The sequence below is a fragment of the Quercus suber genome, unplaced genomic scaffold, assembly GCF_002906115.3.
Source record: "Quercus suber isolate HL8 unplaced genomic scaffold, Cork oak 2.0 scaffold_10, whole genome shotgun sequence".
Classification (NCBI taxonomy): Eukaryota; Viridiplantae; Streptophyta; class Magnoliopsida; order Fagales; family Fagaceae; genus Quercus; species Quercus suber.
This window is the reverse complement of record NW_027069476.1, coordinates 1461529-1480443: the sequence shown is the minus strand read 5'-3', so window position 1 is coordinate 1480443 and position 18915 is coordinate 1461529. Positions and strand designations below refer to the sequence as shown.

The window sequence follows — 18915 nt, the reverse complement described above, 5'->3', positions numbered from 1 at the left end:
ACAAATGAGCACCCTAATATACTCATCATCTATATAGAATTCTCTGAACTGAGAGTTGTATATTTACATAACTAATTGACTACGTGTTGTGCCATTTTTTTTCAAATACAAATAACAATGATCGCCTACAAGCATGGTAATCTACAGAACCTAATTTAAGACAATAATGTATTCAGCCCACCAAACAGGAACCACCCTGCTGTACACGCTCAAGGTCATCAATCATGTAATTAAATCAAACTGCAAATGCACTGGCCTCTATTTTTTTATGTATCATTTAGGCAGGATGAGCTTCTCTGCTAATGTGTTGTCATAATTTAAAATCCATCTTTGCACTGGTCTGTAAGCTTGATGAGGCCAGATCGGTATCTTCCATCTAAAACATCCTTTAATTTAGTACAACCAAAGGGTTTACATTTCCATTGTATCCCTACTGGAGCTGTTGTCAAGAACAATATCAGCCGGGTCTCCAATCCAGGGCCGGCCTTCTCTCCATTTAAACTGAATTCTTAGCTTCCCATTAGCATCCACTCCAACTACCAAAAAAAAAAAAAAAAAAAAAGTAATTACTAGCATGATTATAGGCATTTATATCTTTGATGATGTTCTTAAAGAAATTTCCAAATATACCTTAAATTTTTTAGTATCCCTTAAATCCTTAATTGTCTTCTAAATCAAAAATTGGATAACCACAAATTTCTCCATTCACTTATTTGATCTTTCCTCCTCATATAATTATATGTTCTATTAAGAATTCTTTATACACGATGAATTAAAAAAAGTAAAGTAAGTTAAAAGGGGAAAAAATCAAATAATTAATAGGAAATGAGAGGTAAAATTCGAATCACAAATATGAAACATCACAAAAGATGTTATCACTTATTAGTTTTTATCATAGAAGATGTAATTACTTATTACCACTACGTTATCACTCATATCCCTTTAAAAATTATAAATTAAACCGAAGGAGTATGTATCAATCCAAGTAATTTATAAAATCCATGTAACTTGTTGCTTTGATGACACTGGCTGAATAGGAATGCTCATATTCTCCTTGTTATCCTTAAAAATTTATCAGTCCCACCTCAAACACAGTATATAAGCAGCACGAGATACAATTTCTTCTCCATAACTATTCTAGGCTTCTAGTTTTAGCCATCTTCTGAATTTCAAACTGAGATTTACTAACCACGAAAATATATAAAAAGATATGAAGACAGCAATTTGCTTACCATGAAAATATATACAGAGATACAAAGACAAATTTTTTTCCCCACCGGGGATACATAGGTTCTCTCCGCAGGGAGACCGTGCCACTGAACTGCAAAAAGCTAAACACAACAAATGAGCACCCTAATATACTCATCATCTATATAGAATTCTCTGAACTGAGAGTTGTATATTTACATAACTAATTGACTACGTGTTGTGCCATTTTTTTTCAAATACAAATAACAATGATCGCCTACAAGCATGGTAATCTACAGAACCTAATTTAAGACAATAATGTATTCAGCCCACCAAACAGGAACCACCCTGCTGTACACGCTCAAGGTCATCAATCATGTAATTAAATCAAACTGCAAATGCACTGGCCTCTATTTTTTTATGTATCATTTAGGCAGGATGAGCTTCTCTGCTAATGTGTTGTCATAATTTAAAATCCATCTTTGCACTGGTCTGTAAGCTTGATGAGGCCAGATCGGTATCTTCCATCTAAAACATCCTTTAATTTAGTACAACCAAAGGGTTTACATTTCCATTGTATCCCTACTGGAGCTGTTGTCAAGAACAATATCAGCCGGGTCTCCAATCCAGGGCCGGCCTTCTCTCCATTTAAACTGAATTCTTAGCTTCCCATTAGCATCCACTCCAACTACCTTGCCCTTACTAGCATGTGTCTCCATTCCCCAACCCCATCTCGGGGCTACTAATCCTTCTCTAAATTTGACCGTGTCACCCACTTTAAATGCTCTCACCTTCTCCACCTCCCATTCCTTGCATATCCAAGGGCGCTCCATAAAGCAAAATGAGACCCACAGCTCTCCTTCCTCCAAGCGGAAAACCACCCCAACACTCTTGTGAGTCACTTCTCCCCAGTGGTAAACTGGTGTTGCCACAGATGATTTGACCCTTATCCAATCTCCAATTTTTAATACCTCTTCCTCCACCAGTTCCACTTCTGATGGGTCGAGCATCCATGCCTTTGAGCCAGCAGGAGTGTGTGTTCTTAGTTTTCCATCTGCATCAACTGCTATTATGGAAACGATGCTTGCATGTGTATGACCTGACCACCCAAATCGTGGATTTTTTACATTGGTCTTCACTCTCACCCGTTGCCCAGTTTTAAACCTATCCACTCTTTCTAGCTTGGCAGTCTGCCCTGCCCATAATTCTGATTCCCCACAGAACCCAACAAGGACAGTGCCATCCCATACATCTTTTTTATACCCTAGTCCTTGTACAACACCAATGCTTCCAGGTTGCAGAGATTTCCATTTGCTAGCATCATTTTTAAGTTTTACCCATTCTCCAACCTCAAACATCTCCTCTACCTCAAAATCTGCAGGATCTCCTCTCCACAAACCTGACAAATTGAAGAATGAAACTCTTATTTCTCCATCAGCATTTACAGCGGTTACAACACCTCTTGAATTGGGGCAAGCTTCTCTCCACCCCCATCTTGGTTCTTTCAATCCAGTACGGAACCTAACGTGCTGCCCAATTTTAATGGGTGAAACCTTTTCAACTTCAGTGCAGTGAGCAATGAACCTACCGGTACGAAAACAAGAAACCAGCTCTAAATAAGAGTAATCCTGTATGTTGTGCACTACTGCTACACTGTCTCTCCCAACACTATTCCATTCATAATTTGGTCGTGTTCCCATACATTGCTTCATCCGAACCCAGTCACCAACTGCCAATCCTGATAACCTTTCTGCATCACTCGGAGAAACTTTCCACAAGCTCACTCTGCCAGCCACTCTTACCTAGAAAGATATTCCAAACCAATACCAAGAATTTAAGAGTCAACAACTCAATACCAGCAAACCCTGCACCAAAAATTAATAACAATAAAATTATAAGAACAATAAGCATACTCACATTAAGGGTCCCATCCATGTCAATCCTTGCAATTTTCCCTGAGGTAGATGGCGTTTCATTTGACCATCCAAGTAATGGCTCTGTGATAGATGGCATCACTCGAATCTCTTGCTCCACTTCAAAAGGTGACACCTTCTCCATGTCTGTCACAGAGCATGAGAAAATTTTGCTTCTGAAACAAAATGCAATTCCCATATCACCATCCTCCTCCAAGCTACGAATTATTCCTATACTTGTCCTGTTGACATCTTCCCACCCATATTTTGGAGAAGGTACTGAAGCTTTGACTCTAACCCAATCACCAACCTGCTCATTTTGGAACAGGGAAAAAAAATCACTCACCACAGACATTTCCGTGAGAGCTTGAGTGTACAAGTTGGGGCTAAGTAATGGATATTACCTTGAAATCCTCCACCTTTTCCATGTCTGATGGATCAGCTTTCCATGGTATGTGCCGATTTGGTATTTCAATTATCAGGAGACCATTACTCTCTATGTCACTTATTTTTCCAACACTATGATGTGTCTCACCATCCCAAGGAAATCTGGGCTCTGCAACAGATCTCTTGACACATACTTGGTCGCCAATCTGTATTAGTACAAAACATATTAATTCTAAGAAAAGCAAGGTTTTTCCCCATGCATGCAGCCAGGGTGGTGGAGGAGGTGTAAAAATCAACTTCTATATAAAGAAAAATAATAATTTCCTTACCCTAAATGGGCTGAATGACTCCACTTCCTCTGGTTCACAAAGCCATGGGCTTGCTAAGTAGCTAAATTCTATCAGAAGACTACTATCAGGTCTAATACCATACACTACCCCAACACTGCCTGGGGTCACAGCTCCAAAACCATGCTTTGCGAAGGGAAGATTGTGACGAACACGAACCCAGTCACCAACCTTGAACTCTTCAACCCTTTCAAAATCTGCTGGATCAGCTTGCCATCCCCTAGATGCACCAGTAAATCCAATACGTATAATTCCATCATCATCATCAACACACAGGACAGTTCCAATGCTGTCACATGATTGTCCGCGCAACTCATACCTGACAACATGAAAGTATATTCTTTAAACTTTGTAATAGTTAAAAGTGCACATGATGTCAGACATTTTTCTACTACAATAAGGTTTTAAAGCTAAAAACATAGCTGATCTTTATAAGAGGTAAATGCATATATGGAATTCTGCCTCTGCCAGCTTCATGACTACAATGCTATCTCTTAGTAAAATCATTACTTAAGCATCACAGCTAGGATTCCTTGGCATCACTCCTTGGAAAGGGTTGCATCACATAATATGTAATAGCAATAGTAGCCGAACTCTTCTTAAACATAATATCAAAATAACTCAAGACACCTGATCCTAGTAGAACTTGGACATTTTGAAAACCTAATAAAACTGGGACTCCTTGAGCTTATACCACTAAGCACAAACTAAATAACTAAACTCAAATAAAACCCAAAATAAGACCGAATGAACCACAGAACAGCTCATGTCCGGAAACAAGGAAAAATTCCCACAATACTTAAATAAATAAATAAAGCCAAAGAAATCTGACCAGAAACTAATTGATGCTAAACTCTAAAAGAAAAGACATGACAACACACGATTTGCTAGAAATTCTATTTGAGCTCCCAAGAAGCCTTGGCATCATCTGACATGTGTCAAATTAATACTTGGATATTAGAATTAGCTTTGGGATGCTTTTTATAATGTAATTTTTAATGGTTAAAGCCATGGTCCTCCATTGCTCAATTTTGTTTAAGAAAGATAAAAGATGTAAAAATAATCCACATTAAATTATTGGGCAAGATGGTGGATGATGCCTTACTGTATTTGTAGCCTGTAATTCCTATTAATTACAGTTTTCTCATGACAAAAAATTATTTGCAAATTTCAACAATGACTGTACCAGGAAAAGAATGACCAACCATGAAGCATCAAGCTTAAAATTTTATGCTAGTTAAAGTAATGTATCAAACCTTGGCTTTTCAATGTCAGCTTTGAGTCGCACAAGCTGTCCCCTTTCCAAAGAGAGAACTTTTATAACTTCATTTGCTAAGACATGAGCTAATCCAGTGCAAAATGATACATCAAGGCTGTCACTGTTTTGGACATACTGTACAAAGCCAACACTCCCATGCCTTGCACCTTGCCAACCATGTGCAGGGGTTTCCACGCTTCTTTTAAATTTCACCCATTCCCCCACTTGAAATCTAAAAATATAAACCAAAATACAAGATAAGTCCCTAAATTGAACATGCTCTAAGGAGCTTAACAATGATACTAGTATATCAAGCATCATCCATCAATTTTCAAATTAATACTGTACTCACATTGTTGGAGACAGATGAAGTCCCTTATTCATAAGTGCTTCCATAAGATCTTCAGAAATCCATTCTCGTGGTAGGGCTTCCAATAGATCATGCAATGTCTTACCACTGTAACCAATCAGAAACATAATAATTTAACAGTTATTTAGCACAACTCAACATCACATTTGGTAACAATGCTTCAACTATATACGATTTACTTGAAATTACATGCATGCCAAGAATCTTGATAATCACTATTTGGTTTTTTTTTTTTTTCCTTTTAATTTCATTTTTTGACTGCAAGAATCTTGAGCATTGCTTTGAGAAGAAAACTGAATCAAACACCTCTAATTATTTAATACTTGCCTGTGGTTCCTTACTTCAATGGCAGCACCTGGATACTGCAACATAACTACAATGCACTCAAGACATTCACGTATCAACTTTGCTGCATCAGCAGCTATATGAAAAGCATTGTCACCATCGTCATCCTAATCATCGTTGCCAAAAAAAAAAAATCAGTTCATCCATTTTTTAAATAAAGAAAAGAATTCATTTAAAAGTGCGACGAGGCATAAAATCTAGTACATGGGAAATGAACAAAGGATAATTCAAAAAGAAAAAACAAAGTGGAAGTTTATAAACAAGCCATATGAAATGCATACTATAGAAGAAAAGAAATTCAAGCTCTCATGCAAGGATAAAAGTATACATTTGACATATAAGATTTTGCTGAAACCGCGCAAGGTCTTTTATTTAAGATTTCATCATTTTTTTAAAGGAAAAAAGGGAATCAAGTTTAGCTGAAACTATGAAATTTTGGAAATAAGAATCCCAAGATTTTATAAAAGCTATTGTTGCATAATTCAGCCTTCTGCCAGGTAATCACAACTGATCATAAGACAGTTAATATCTGACCAATAATTTGCGGTCACCTTTGTTTAACATCCTTAAATGATTCTACATTGTGAAATAATTCAACTGAAGTGAATCACTAACATAATTAAAGCAAGAATTTTATGTTACACACCAAATGGGACTCGCTAGATGGTGAGTCCCCTTTTTGTTTTTGCTTTTATTTTTTTTCTTAGGCTGAAATGTTCAACACTGCTGGTTGATTCTTCTTTTATGCTATGTAAGTGATACTATATTTGCAAGGAACTAGCTTACTATAGCTGAGTACATTGTCCTCAGCAGGACACTAGTAAGATTACCGTAACAGCTATTTTGAAAAAGAAGGGCTGAAATTGCTATCTAGAGAGAGAGAGAGAGAGAGAGAGAGAGAGAGAGAGAGATTTATGTTACATGCGACAAGCATAGTCATTCTTCACATTTATTACATAATTCTCATGAATTGTAAAGAGAATCAAGAATTAAATTTATTTTGTTAAAAATAAACAACATTTATATTTTGCTATAATTAGTCCTATTTTATACATTTTCTAAGGCATATCCAATAAGAATGCAGGGGATGTGAGCATTTTAGACACATTTAGATATTCATCCAATAATTTGGTTAAACACTGACTACGTACAAAGGGAATGCGAGCATCTTTACCATCTTTTCTAGAAAAACATTACAAGCAACAAAGATTAAGTTTTTGCTAAATTGCATAATTAATGGAAACATACTTATCAAAAAATAATAATAATGATAATAATAATGGAAACATAACATTTAGAAATATGAGGACCAACCTGCAAATTAAAATTTGCACCAGCTGACAAGAGTAATTTGACACATGGTTTTGCACCTTTTGCCAGTGCCAAATGAAGGGGTATCGTATTGTGCACGTTCCTGATGTTCACATCAACTCCAGCGTCAAGAATAATCTACACAAAACCAAAGCAACCACTTTGAGAAAAGTTTACAAATCGAGTACCACAAAACACGTTATGCTGAAACTTTACAAGCAATTTGAAGAAAGAAGCCATGAACTGCTTTCATTTTAATTTAAGTGTTAGGGCTATTTCTATAATTTTCAGCTTTCTAGCATGGGCTAGCTCCATTGGGTTTTTGTGAGTGTGTTGAGGAGAAAAAGGGTTTTTTTTTTTTGGGGGGGGGGGGGGGGGGGGGGGGTGGTGTTGTTTGTTAAGGTTCAACATTATTTATGTTATTCTAATAATACCTAGTATGGACTAAGAAGTCAAAGCCCATAGAGTTCAAGACTACAAGTCCAACATGGGTCAAGTGTATTTATTTTTTCATTGGTTAGTTATACACTCACCTAGTGGGCCTTAAACTCACACGACTGGTGTCACTTTAGATTTCTAGAATCAGCTTTAGTTTTAATCCATTGGTCATATTATGGGTTTCTTAAATTAGAGTTAGGTATGAGGTGTTTATTTATATGGATGTAATGAATTTAATTCCATGGACACATTTTACTAAAATATCAGAAACTATGAAGTTTCAAATTCAAGGGTTTTTTTTTTTTTTTGGTTTCCACTGAGGTATAATACCAAGGAAACCCTAGGTGTGATGCCTAGAATTATATTTTTCTTCTTGTCTCTCTAATTTCCAGCAATTCATCCAGCCTTCAAGTGATAAAGCCCAACCCTAATTTATCACCAACAGAATCCTGAAATCCTCAGAATAAAGTAGTGACACAACCCATCTATTATTCACCTCAATCCCTCAAAAAAAGTCTATTGTTATTCCCAAGTCACAATTAATAGCTACGAACCAGATTTTTTTTTTTTTTTTCTTTCTCTGTTTTGGACTCCAAAAAACATATACATCTTATTATTCCATGATTAAACCTTAATCCAGCCTGTTCTACCTCAAAACCCTAACCCAAACAACCCTAATTTCCCTCAAATTCCTATGCTAGGGAAAAGTCCAGCAACCAAAAGTTATGTTACACTCTTTTCCTGCCAAACAGTTATTTGTCCAGTAAATTAAGCTTCCATAAGTTTTTGCATCATGTATCTTGTCAGCCTTATTTCAAGATTCACGAATGATCCAGGAAAGCTCCACTTAGCTAAAAGAAATCCTATGCTATCTTTAAGGCAGAACTGTCCTTAAGTACATTTATTAACTTACGCCATGACATATACTAAAACAAATATAGAGATGGTGAAGAAGCCCATCAAATCACCTTAACCAACTCAACATCATTGGCCATGGCAGCTGTATGCAAAGCTGTTCGATACTGTTGTGTGTCTTGGGCAGTTGGGTTTGCTCCAGCTGCAAGCAGTATCCTTACCAGCTCTCTGCCCTCTACACAGAATATTAACAATAGACACGTAAGTGATACAAAATTAAATACACAGAGTAAGTGAAAATAACCCTCATCTCATACACAGCACATAGCAGTTGCTTAGTAGAAAGAAAATGGAAAAAAGCTTCATATAATATATTCATTCTGATGCTTAATTCAACTAAAGATCACAAGAAGCATGTAAAATTAACTTTTTTTTATTTCATATCAAAAGCTGCAAACACCAATGGCTAAGCTCCAAGAAACCTCAGTTTCAGTGGAGTTGAGGATTCAAAACAGGGTAGCACTCATCCATTGGGTTTCATCTGTGGCTCCAGTCCTTTTATTACTTGGAGGCTGAGAGGAAGTGGGGAAGACCATAAAAGAAATTTATCAGAAGTTTTCCCCAACACTAAAAGGAAGGCAAGCTACAGCTCCCATTGCATATTAGATTAGCACAGGTACAACACATTACTTGTTCCTTCAAGACTTATTACAATAAGCAAAAACAATGTAGAAGAGAGCTTATTTGAAGACAGCAAAGAAACCTCTGTAAATAAAAAAAATTAAAAAAAAAAAAAAAACATTTTAAGTAATTTGCAGAACTTAAGAGGAAAGAAGAAGGCTCCAAATAGAACTTGATAGAAAGCTTAACAACACAAGAATTTAAGAGTGTTCAAAAACAGCAAACCGTGTCAAATCACTTTTACCTGTCTCGCGATCTTTCTTTAGAGCAGCTGCCAGACATAGTGCAGTCCCAGCTGGACTTGGAATGTCAATCGCTTCAGAAATCTCTCTGGGTGATGTGATTTCTGCCCACCTCTTAACTACAGCCACATTTAGAGTTGCTATACACAAGTGTAGAGGACTGGGAAAAAAAAAAGGTAAATATCAAAATCTAATGGTAGGAAAGACCAACAAAATGAAAAAAAAAAAACAAAAAAAAAACATTATAATCAAAAATATTTATTCTATTAAAATACCTAGAGCTAGCATTGTTGTTGTTTTTTTGATGGGTAATATAAACTTTTATTAAAGAAACAAATGTAAAAAAAATAAATAAATAAATAAAAAGGAAAGAGGAATCTAAGAAGTATACAGGTATTTTACCCAAAGATTTCTTATGGAAATCATCTAAAAAGATAATCAATAAAATCATTTAACATAGGCGGTCTACTCGGATCCAGTGACAATCAATAGAATAATGATTCTATGAGTTGAGATTTAAACCCCTGTACAGATGCTTCTTGATCTTCAAATGACCTCCTTTTCATCTCCCTTCAAAGGAAAGAGGAATCTAAGAAGTATACAGGTATTTTACCCAAAGATTCCTTATGGAAATCATCTAAAAAGATAATCAATAAAATCATTTAACATAGGCGGTCTACTCGGATCCAGTGGCAATCAATAGAATAATGATTTTTATGAGTTGAGATTTAAACCCCTACACAGATGCTCCTTGATCTTCAAATGACCTCCTATTCATCTCCCTCCAAATATGCCACATTAAGCAACAATGAAACACATTCCATACTTTATTTCTAAAAGTTTTTGGACTATGTTCCCAACCTTGAAGCAGATCTTTCACCACCTTAGGCATTATCCAATTCACTCCAAAGACTAGGAATATTAAGGTCCATAATTCCATAGGACAATGAAGTGGCAAATCAGTTTCCTCACTGTTCTTACACATGACACACCAATTTGCCAGCACCATGCCCCTCATCACTAAGTTGTCTACAGTAAGAACTTTCCCCAACTTGCAGACCACAAAAAAAATACCAGACCTTGTCAGGGATTTCAAAACCTCAAGATTTTCTACATCTAAAAATGTGAGTATTGCCTTTTCCATTAGATAAACATGAACAGAAAACCTCAACCCCCCCCCCCCCCTTTTTAATAAGTAAGATTGAAGTTTTATTGGAAAAGGAGGGTTCTTCTACATAGTTTTTATTTTCTGTTGTACATATATTCTCTGCCTACTTCATTTTCCTAATGAAGTAGATTTCTATTAATATAATTCTTCTTACCTACAAAAGAATTGGGAAAAGAGGATTACTTCATGTTCACAATGATGAACACAAAGAATCTAATAAAAATAATCAAACAAAAAACCTAAGAGCTCAAAAATGGAAGTATAATGTGCAAAACACCAAGCCCAAGCCCACTTAATAGGCTAATTATGAATGAAGATTTCAATTACTCAATGGATCACTCAGAGTCTTCAAATGTGAGAGAATTTTGTTCCTTCCACGCTAACCACATCAAACATGACGTCTTCATATTTCAAATGTCTGACGAATGTTTTCCAAGTCGATTCCTCCAACCAAATAGAAGGTATATTACTGTTAAAGGCATCACTCATTGAACCCCAAACATCTGAAAGACTTCACTCCACAAAGCATACACAACATCACAATGGAGAAGTGGTCCACTGTTTCCCTGCTTGCTCAACCACTTTTTATCTATCAAGTTCAGTTTCAGCTCTGATTCTAACAAATCGTTTAGATGAGAAAATTCTTGTGAATTCCGGTGTATAAAATAAAGGAAAATTGGTATCTTCCAACATGGTTGGGAAATGAGATGATATGACAATTGATAGTTTTAGAAATTTTATCAATATTCTGGATTTTCTTGAACACCATCAAGTGCTGTATAAAGATGAAGTCCCCAACCCACCCCACCCCCCCCCCCCCCCGCGTGCGCGCTCCAAAAATAATCTTAACTAGGTAAAATTACAAATCAATCTTTATAAAGAACTGAAGACGTTGGATGAGTTAAAGGTTTTATGCCAACGCAGTCTTTTTGAGTGGGCTCGTTGTTGGGGCTTTACTGATTCTTCGTCTCTTTCAGAGTTTATATTTTCCCTTAGATTATCTTTCTAATTTCCTTATCTTTTGTTTTGCTCTTTGTTTCTTCTGTTTCTTGTTGTTCATCATCATGAACAACTTGTACTTTTCATTTTTTCTCTTTAATATCAGTTCTTTGATTACCTATCAAAACAAATAAAGAACTAAATGGTAAATCACAAATACCAATAAAATCATTACTTATAAAGCTATTAGCAACATGATGAAAAAGTGTAGCTGATTTTCTATTTATTAAAATTAAAAAATATATGTTATAAAATAAAATAAAGTGCAAAAGGAGATTCAAACCATTAACATGGGGACAACTTACAATGATAGTGAAAGGGGATACTCTTTGTTTTTCTTATAAAATTGACAATTAAGAAGAAATAGATATTGTGTTCTAGATTTGCAAGTATTTTACTATTCTATTAGCATTATAATATTGAAATTTTATGCATGCATAATCATTTAGAATCTTGACAAAGTGTTCCTACTTAAGATAGGATATCATACATCACCATTTTGTTATTATATTCGTAAAGGCATATAGCAAGTTTCACAGCTTTGATTCTTACGTTAATCCTTTTGAATTCAGAGCACCCATTGATTTGCAGCCCCCATTTTCTAGTATTACAATAGCACAGTCTGTAAATTTTTTGGAGACGGCAATATGCAGTACAGTTTCACCATCATCATCCACTGCATTGGGATCAGCTCCCGCCAATAGTAATTCCTGTGATTGTCATGGAACATTTGAGAAAATATAGAAGCAACATAAAGGGAGTAAGTACTCTTAAACCATTTCTGGCTAAGTGAAAACTTACACGCATACAATCCGGTTGCCCATAATATGCACAAACATGAGCAACAGATCGACCAAGGCCTTCCATTGACCTAGATATGGCATTAGCTGATTTTCTGATGAGAGCGCGTACACATTCTGAGGACCCAACTGCTAAAGCAAACACTATTGGAGGATTCCCATTTTCATCAGGGACATCCACATCCACATTTCCATACTCCAAAATAGCATCAACAATCTGAGGGCAACCCCGTCTACAAGCCAAGTGCAGAGCAGTTTGACCATCAGAATTATGTGCTTCCAGCAAAGAAATGATTGAACTACTATTATTCCCTGATGCAGACTTAGCAAGCAGATCCCTACATATGCAGAGAAGAAGACATTGGAGGTTCTGAACAATGACAATGATTCTTGAGTACATACATATAGACTACAGTAAAGGAGCTGTATCAAAATTGACTAACCTAACACCATCCAGATTCCCTTCAGATACAAGTTGATGCAGATGGTTGCTTTTAACACTGGAAATGTCCAAAACAGATGTAGGGGACAGTTCCAACATATCTATTCCAGGACTATTAGCTGGTTCGCTGGATACCACAAAAAGAAAAAAACAATAAAAACAGGTTTCATATAGCCAGAGTACACATTCTTTAGACTCAAGGTAAAACATAAACACACATGCTCTCACACCTAGGGTACATAATTCATAAAATCCAGGCAAACAAAAACACACGCATTTTCCATCTTTGCAGCATATCTTCAGAAAACTTAAAGTGAGATAGTTATGTCAAAATAGACAAATAACATAACTTTCACATGAAGCCCTTGCATTTTGATCTTCGATCATTGATGCATCTTTCACGGTCCTATCTAGATTTGATGTTTTATACTCATTATGATTCATATAGTGTTTTTAATGGACTCAATCACCAATGGTAGCACAAGACTGTTGGTAATTTCATGACATGTTACTCAATGGGATCATTGTTGCCCTGGCTTATGCTTCAGCAACTTCAACTACTCATTAGAATTTACCATATTCTTTTCTTCTTCTTTTTTTTTTATTCTTTTTTCATACATAAAGAATTCCAATGGATAAACCTTGAAGCATCAATAACAATGCAGGACAGTGAAATTGCTTACTTATTCTGATTTGCAGGACAGTGAGGTATTCGTTGCAGATGCCGAAGAAATATAGCAAGCATTGCATGAAATGTTGGTCTTTTTGATGCCTTGAAGTGTAAACACTCACCAATCATTTTCCACAAATCTCTAGGAATCCCTACACCTACAACACTTGAGTATTGTGGAGGTGGCTTGCCTTCCTTGACAACAGCACGATAAATTTCTTCAGCACTTAAACCATCCCACCTGCACATATCATCTTAGGTAAGTAAAGAGAATTCTTATGTCTCATAAGTTACAGGAAATTATAAAAACACATACGGAATGGAACCAGTGCACATCTCAACCAGGGCACAACCAAAACTCCAGGCATCTGATTCTGCAGATATATGACTCACATCATCCCTGAATAAGTGCAGTGACTTCTTTAAAGGCTCCCACACCTCTGGAGCTGTGTAATGTGGACTCAATAATGTACAATCAATACACCAATGCATTTTTGAGAACTCAACCTCTGGACCAGGTCGAGCTTTTCGGCAAGAAGGTTTCTTCAAAATTATTGGAAGCCCATAATCAGAAACCACAGCACGGCCACTTGCATCTAGAAGAAAATTGGATGGCTTTAGGTTCATGCAAACAACACCTGCTGCATGGAGTTCAGCCACACCACGTGCAATGTCTGCCCCGTATCTGCATCCAAGAAATTCAAAGAAAAACAATGATAACAAATAGTAACCAGTAATTTAGTGTAATCCTGGATGAACTGAAAGGATAAATAAATATCTGTAATTATGAGAAATGACTTTTGTAAATTTGAAGCAGGAATTCAATAAAATATTTTCCAAACAATTATAAAATGGGAATGACAAAAAACAGTACAGTAATTTATAATTGTAAAAGATTCCAGAATAAAATAAAAGAAAAGGCAATAATTCACCAGCCAGCCATTAGCAAAAACTAGAAATTCAATGTAATATTCACACAAAAGCATTATGTAAAATTTCTGTCATAACCTCACCCAACAAAACAAATCTCTCAAGAGCTTCATAAAAAATTTTCGGCTAAAACATATCCTCCTTCAATCTAATATATAAATTTTATACAAAGCAAAAGGCACCTTAAACAAATGGCGTCAATTTTTAAAGTAACTATATTCAAAGAAATTCATGTTAATTCTTTATTCTTCTATCTTCTCATTGGTAAAACTCTTCAGCTCCCAAATTTACAAGTTCAAGAACAGTCCGGAGTCAAACAGGTATTAGTGCAAATTAAATTGTTCATGATAAAACTGCCTAGTTTTGAGTGAAGCATATTTCTTTTTATACAGGTTTTTTTTATCATATATTACCAATTTTGTTAATACCAGGGTCCCAGACTAATACAAATTTCAAAAGCTAGAGCCATTTATAGGTCCTAAATTAAAAAAATTTAATTTAGAACCCCAACTATAGTAGTATTAACCTTGGAACTATCCATATCTCCCCACACTAGGGCAAATGGAATTTCCTTACTCCCTCAGTATGGAAGGTGGATGGTGCCCCAATAATTGGATCCAAGCATATCCCCACCCCTACTGTTTTGTCATTGATTAGTGCAAGGCATTCATACTCCCTAAAAAGTGTTGTGTTCCTATTGAAAAAAGCGATTTGGGATGCCATCTATGGTAAAGAAATTCTAATAGATTTTACGTCAGTGCACTGTAACCTAGGAAGCACGGACGCTGATACAATTACGGGTGCGACACAGTGACACAAGCAATTTCTGGAAAAATATCAAAGCTGAAATTTTTGTTCCAGACTGATAAATTATTAGTTGGCCCAAAAACTTAAGCCATTACGAAATGGTGATCCAACTGAAATTGCATTTAGAACACAACTAAAACAATCCTCACTAACTTTTATCCAAGCAAGCATGTAAGGGAGAGCTTTTGTAAATAACCTAATTCACAAGTAACTTTCAAGAATAGCTATGCATAAGCTACATACCAAAATTCAATATATATATTTTTTTCAGATCAAATCCAAAGGCTTCAAACACATAAACTAAGCTCAACAATACACAAAATAAGATCAAAGCAACGAAACTGAGATCAATTACTTGAGGATTTGCTGAAGAGTAAGGCGGCCACCACTCCGTCGCATCTCCGATTGAACCGAACCGTAACATCTCTCCATAACAAGGCAGAGATGATCTTTCTCTCTCACCACTCCATGAAAAGCGCACACGTTTCTGCACCACACCGAAGCCAATCGAAGCTTCTCGAGCTCACCTTCCACCCAATCACAGTCCGCCACGTCGCCAACCTCCACTCTCTTCACCAGCACCTTATGCCTACACCGCTTGCTCACCTTCCTCAGCTCCCCTAACCACCTCTCCTCCCCAATCCCCTTCACCAACCTCATCTCGTGATCCGAACACAAACTCCTCACCACTCCCGTCCCTCCGCCGCCTCGGCACCTCGACGGCGACACCGACACCGATTCCGAGTCCGATTCATCGCCGCTGTCGTCGTCGTCGTCATCATCGGAAGATAGTATGGGGAGGAGGGAGTAGTTTTTGGGGAGAGAGAGGACGGAGTTACCGAGAGTGGAGAGGTGGCGGCACTTAGGGCAAGAGAGAGTCGGCCGCGGCGGCGCCGATGCGGTGAACATGTGGGAGAGGCAGTGCTTGCAGAAGCAATGGCCGCATTGGAGCAAGAGAGGCGCGTGCGAGTCGTCGTTGTACTGAGTCTGGCATATAGTGCAGCTCGGGATTCTAATTTTCGTCTTCGATTTCTTAGCCATTATGAATTTGGAATTTTGAAAGATAGATAGATAAAAACCAGAAACTTGAAAATTGTAGTGAAATGAGGAAGAAGAAGAAGAAGATGAAAGAAGAAGTGAAAAAAGGCCGATGGTAGAAGTGGACTTTTTCCGTTTATATACGGTTCGAAAAATCTACGCTTTCGGTAGGTGGGCTTGAACCGTGTGTTTGCCACAACAGCAAAATAAAAGAGAAAATGGGACCCACTTTCTATTTTTGGTTTTTTTTAATGTCATTAACATCGTAGAAATTATGCGATATTATTATTTTCTAAAATTAACTTTTTTTTGGGTAAAAAAAAAAATTAACAAATTGATTGTAACCTATGATTATTATTTTATTTAATATTATTAATATTATTATATATTTTGACAATTTAATTGTTAGATTGTACTTTATTTATGCTGTTAATATATTTGCTAAATTTTGTATCAATAAGATATTATTTACTATATAATTTAAGATTGTATTTTATATTTAATTTTAAACTAAAAATTTTACAATTTAAATAATTTATTAAGAACATAACTATTGATTTTTAATTTTTAAAAAAATTTTCAAATATGGATAATATAATAAATTGATTTTTAATTTTTAAAAAAAATTTCAAATATGGATAATATAATAATAAAATGTAATCAAATAGTAAATTTGTCAAAATTTATTTTTTATAAAAAAATATTGAGTAAGGTTGTAGTATAAAGTTACAACTAATTTTGTAATTAAATTTTATCTTTAAAAATAATAATAATAATAGAAGATCGGAATCTACTTAATCACATAATTTACTTATGAATCACTGTAATGTAATATAAGCTTTGTAAGTTTGTATGTGTCTTCAAAATAAAATCTAAATAATAAATAACAAAATTCTGGTTCATATAATTTTAAAATTTTTTGTATTAAAAACACGCAATATTATTTATTTATATTTGATGACTCGTTTTCAAAAGCGTGTAATAAGTCCACAAAGTGATCACCACAATTTTGAGTTTCTTACACCCTGGTGCCTGCAGGTCGTGGTCGAGGAGGAAGAATAACAATTGGTTCGACTCATTCAACCTGGGAAGGCATATCTTATCGTACCTTTCATGACAATAGCGCAAGGGGTATGTGTATGACTCAGTCCATGGTCTCCTTTTGTCTGTAAAATCTTTTTAGAGATATAATTAAAATATTTTTTGTCCAAAAAACAAGAGAAAGAGACATATAGCAAATGGCCAAGTATAAAATCAAATCCTTCTTTTTACCCAAAAAAAAAAAAAAATCAATCAAGGGTGACATATATTATACATATTAGCCTTGTCACATGTGTGAAAGTGTCGTGCGATTAGTTTTTTTTTTTTTTTTTAGTTTCATAATTTTTCATTCATTCTAATTTGAAGTTTCTATGTTTTCTCATTAATATTGCGTATTTAGAACTACTATTACAACTAGAGTGTAGCAAAAAAAAAACCTTGTGTTTTTATTTTATATATATAATTTTTATTTTGACAATCTAATTTATAAGCGAATAAAGCAATTGTATAGTCAAAAGGAGAGTGACTATATTCTTTAGGCAATATTTTACTGTGAGTTAGAGTTGTATTTTTAGTTTTTTACTGGATTGTCATTTAGTTTTGTCTCTATTTAAACATAAAGGTATATGAACATTTTTTAACCCAAAAAATGAGGATTTCAAATAAGAGAAGTTCCTTAAATAGTAGTATAGATAAATAATGAGGTTTAGGAAGAGTTGTGTGAAGACAATCAAGTCCTCCAACCTGAGGATGAGTTATATTTTTATTTTCATACAACAACCTGAGTTTTTAGGGAGTTCTTTACAACTTGGGGCTAATCCTAATGGATGCAAAAGGGGTGTTCTTTACATAGACAAATAAATAGGCAAGGGCAAGAGGCTGAATTTTAGATAGATGGGATGTTGGCTAATTTGTCATGCATTGAACAAATAAAAGATGCAATGAGGTGGGAGAAGCTGGAATTGGTAGAATAAGCTTAAAACCGACCGGTTCTCTTTGGGAAACTCGGGCCTAGCTAGTGGAGGGGGAGTCATTTGAAACCACAGTGGGCACTAGGTGAAAGGCTTTACTCGATTCATAGGTGGATGTGGAATTGTGGGCACTAAAAGATGGCCTGAGGCTTTGTGTCAATCTAAATTTGGGGGGGGGGGGGGGGGAGGGGGGGGGGGGGGTTTGAGGTTGAAGTTGACATTAGCTAGGTTTGTTTTTTATTTGATTACTAAAATCCATATTGACAACTTACATCATGCTTCTCTTATCATGGATTGCAAGAACCTTCTAAACTAGCTATACCAAAGGGTGAAGGTCAAGCATTACCAACTAAGTTGATGATGACTTGGCTAAGAAAGGAGCCCAAAACCAAGAAGATTTTGTTGTTTATAGCATGTACTATGACAGGCTCTGGCCAAACTCTATTATTTCTATTTAGTTTTTAATGTTATCCAATTTACCAAAAAAAAAAAAAAAGAACAAATAAAAGATGCATGTATCACTGCATTCCCAAATACTGATTTAGATCATGCTCCTATGATCTTGAGTCTTGGACATGTTGAAATTGTTGCCTTTTAGGAAGAAGAGGAAACCCTTCAAGTTTGAGGTAATCTGGATGTTGCATCATGATTGTGGTGGTGTAGCAAGGAAGTCCTGAATACTCAACGTAAATAAAACAAGAGTGAATAACAAGA

The 18915-nt window shown here is 35.7% G+C and overlaps 1 protein-coding gene across 1 annotated transcript; it reads right to left on the bottom strand.

Moving 5' to 3' along the window:
• Positions 1-1199: 1199 nt before the first annotated feature.
• LOC112039543 (E3 ubiquitin-protein ligase KEG) lies at positions 1200-16308 on the bottom strand. The gene is made up of 16 exons (XM_024072421.2): positions 15507-16308; positions 13731-14099; positions 13428-13655; positions 12746-12871; positions 12304-12640; positions 12055-12212; positions 9338-9495; positions 8526-8647; positions 7123-7257; positions 5791-5915; positions 5446-5550; positions 5092-5325; positions 3818-4154; positions 3506-3694; positions 3106-3411; positions 1200-2990 (listed from the first exon to the last, which is right to left on the bottom strand). Exons 1-16 carry the CDS (start codon positions 16190-16192, stop codon positions 1752-1754), a joined length of 4854 nt encoding a protein of 1617 aa, XP_023928189.2. The 5' UTR covers positions 16193-16308; the 3' UTR covers positions 1200-1751.
• Between the last annotated feature and the right edge of the window lie 2607 nt (positions 16309-18915).

Coding starts and splice junctions, on each gene's coding strand:
- LOC112039543 (XM_024072421.2), bottom strand. CDS start 16,192: ATGGCTAAGAAATCGAAGACGAAAATTAGAATCCCGAGCTGCACTATA. Junction 12,872..13,427: donor TGTCCTGCAAATCAGAATAA/GTAAGCAATTTC, acceptor TGTGGTATCCAG/CGAACCAGCTAATAGTCCTG. Junction 2,991..3,105: donor ACATGGATGGGACCCTTAAT/GTGAGTATGCTT, acceptor ATATCTTTCTAG/GTAAGAGTGGCTGGCAGAGT.